General features: G+C 63.2%; 1 protein-coding gene across 1 annotated transcript in view; it reads left to right on the top strand.

Annotated features, from left to right (window-relative positions):
• RNF126 (ring finger protein 126) overlaps nucleotides 1–1,000 on the top strand; it is a 16,545-nt gene that overhangs the window by 13,025 nt on the left and 2,520 nt on the right. The window contains exons 6-7 of the mRNA XM_077760588.1: nucleotides 357–425; nucleotides 501–570. Of these exons, the coding sequence (XP_077616714.1) occupies nucleotides 357–425; nucleotides 501–570 (139 nt within the window). The remainder of the gene's footprint in view (nucleotides 1–356; nucleotides 426–500; nucleotides 571–1,000) is intronic.

The following is a 1,000-nucleotide window of genomic DNA, read 5'->3' as shown; positions in this document are numbered from 1 at the left end:
CTGCCCTGTAACGGCCCCGCCCGCCCGCCCGGCTTCACCGTGACCTCAGCCGGCACGTTGGGGGGCCCCTGCAAACAGCAGGGCTGGGGATCCCCATCCCCCAAATTATAAAATAGATAGCAGGTGTGGCCGTACGTTGACGGGCACTGTCCGGGCCTTGGGGAGAGCTGGCCCGATAATCAGCAAGGAAGATGCTTTTCTGGGTCTTCGTTTGATTGCAAATCTTATTGGTTGAAAACACAACATTTAAAACATCATGAATTTCAAAGCTGGACACGTGTGTTCTCTGCTGCCTCCTCTGGGGATGCCCAGTCTTGGAGGGCGCTGACCACAGGCCTGGCCCCGCTCTGTTCCAGGATCATCCAGCAGCTGGTCAATGGCATCATCACTCCTGCCAGCATCCCCAGCCTGGGCCTGGGCCCCTGGTGAGTAGGTGGGCGGGTCCCCTCGCGCCCTGCCCCGGCCCCTCCGCCACTTGAACCCCAGACCTCTCTGCCCAGGGGTGTCCTGCACTCAAACCCGATGGACTACGCCTGGGGGGCCAACGGCCTGGATGCCATCATCACGCAGGTACGGGGTGGCCTCCCGGAGGCGGGCACTGACTGGGGTGTCGCCATTTTCCTTCTGGGGACAAGGATGTCCCTTGTGTGAATGCCCTGCTCCCCATAACTCCCAGTCTGAGGCTGGGGCGCCCCGTGTGGACTTCCACATTCTCCTGGGCTGTCCCGGGGACGGGGTGTTCACCATGACCTTGGTGGCCCTAGCAAGGTGGGAATGCTGCCACCTCTGTGGCCTTCAGCTGGTGAACTGGTGAACTTGGCCACAGCTGGGCCCAGCTCTCTGGTCTGGTCTGGCCGACGAGAGGATGCGGGGTGGGAGCCTCCGCACTGGGTGCCAGGTGACCCCGACTGGACCAGCAGAATAGGGGGCAGGCGTGTGGGGGCTCAGCTTCAGCGGCGGGGCGGGGGAGGGAGAGGGAGGTGTCCAGGGACCCGGGAGA

The sequence above is a fragment of the Crocuta crocuta genome, unplaced genomic scaffold, assembly GCF_008692635.1.
Source record: "Crocuta crocuta isolate KB4526 unplaced genomic scaffold, BGI_CrCroc_1.0 scaffold443, whole genome shotgun sequence".
Classification (NCBI taxonomy): Eukaryota; Metazoa; Chordata; class Mammalia; order Carnivora; family Hyaenidae; genus Crocuta; species Crocuta crocuta.
Note: the sequence above shows the minus strand (reverse complement) of the source record. Positions and strands in the feature narration are given on the sequence as shown.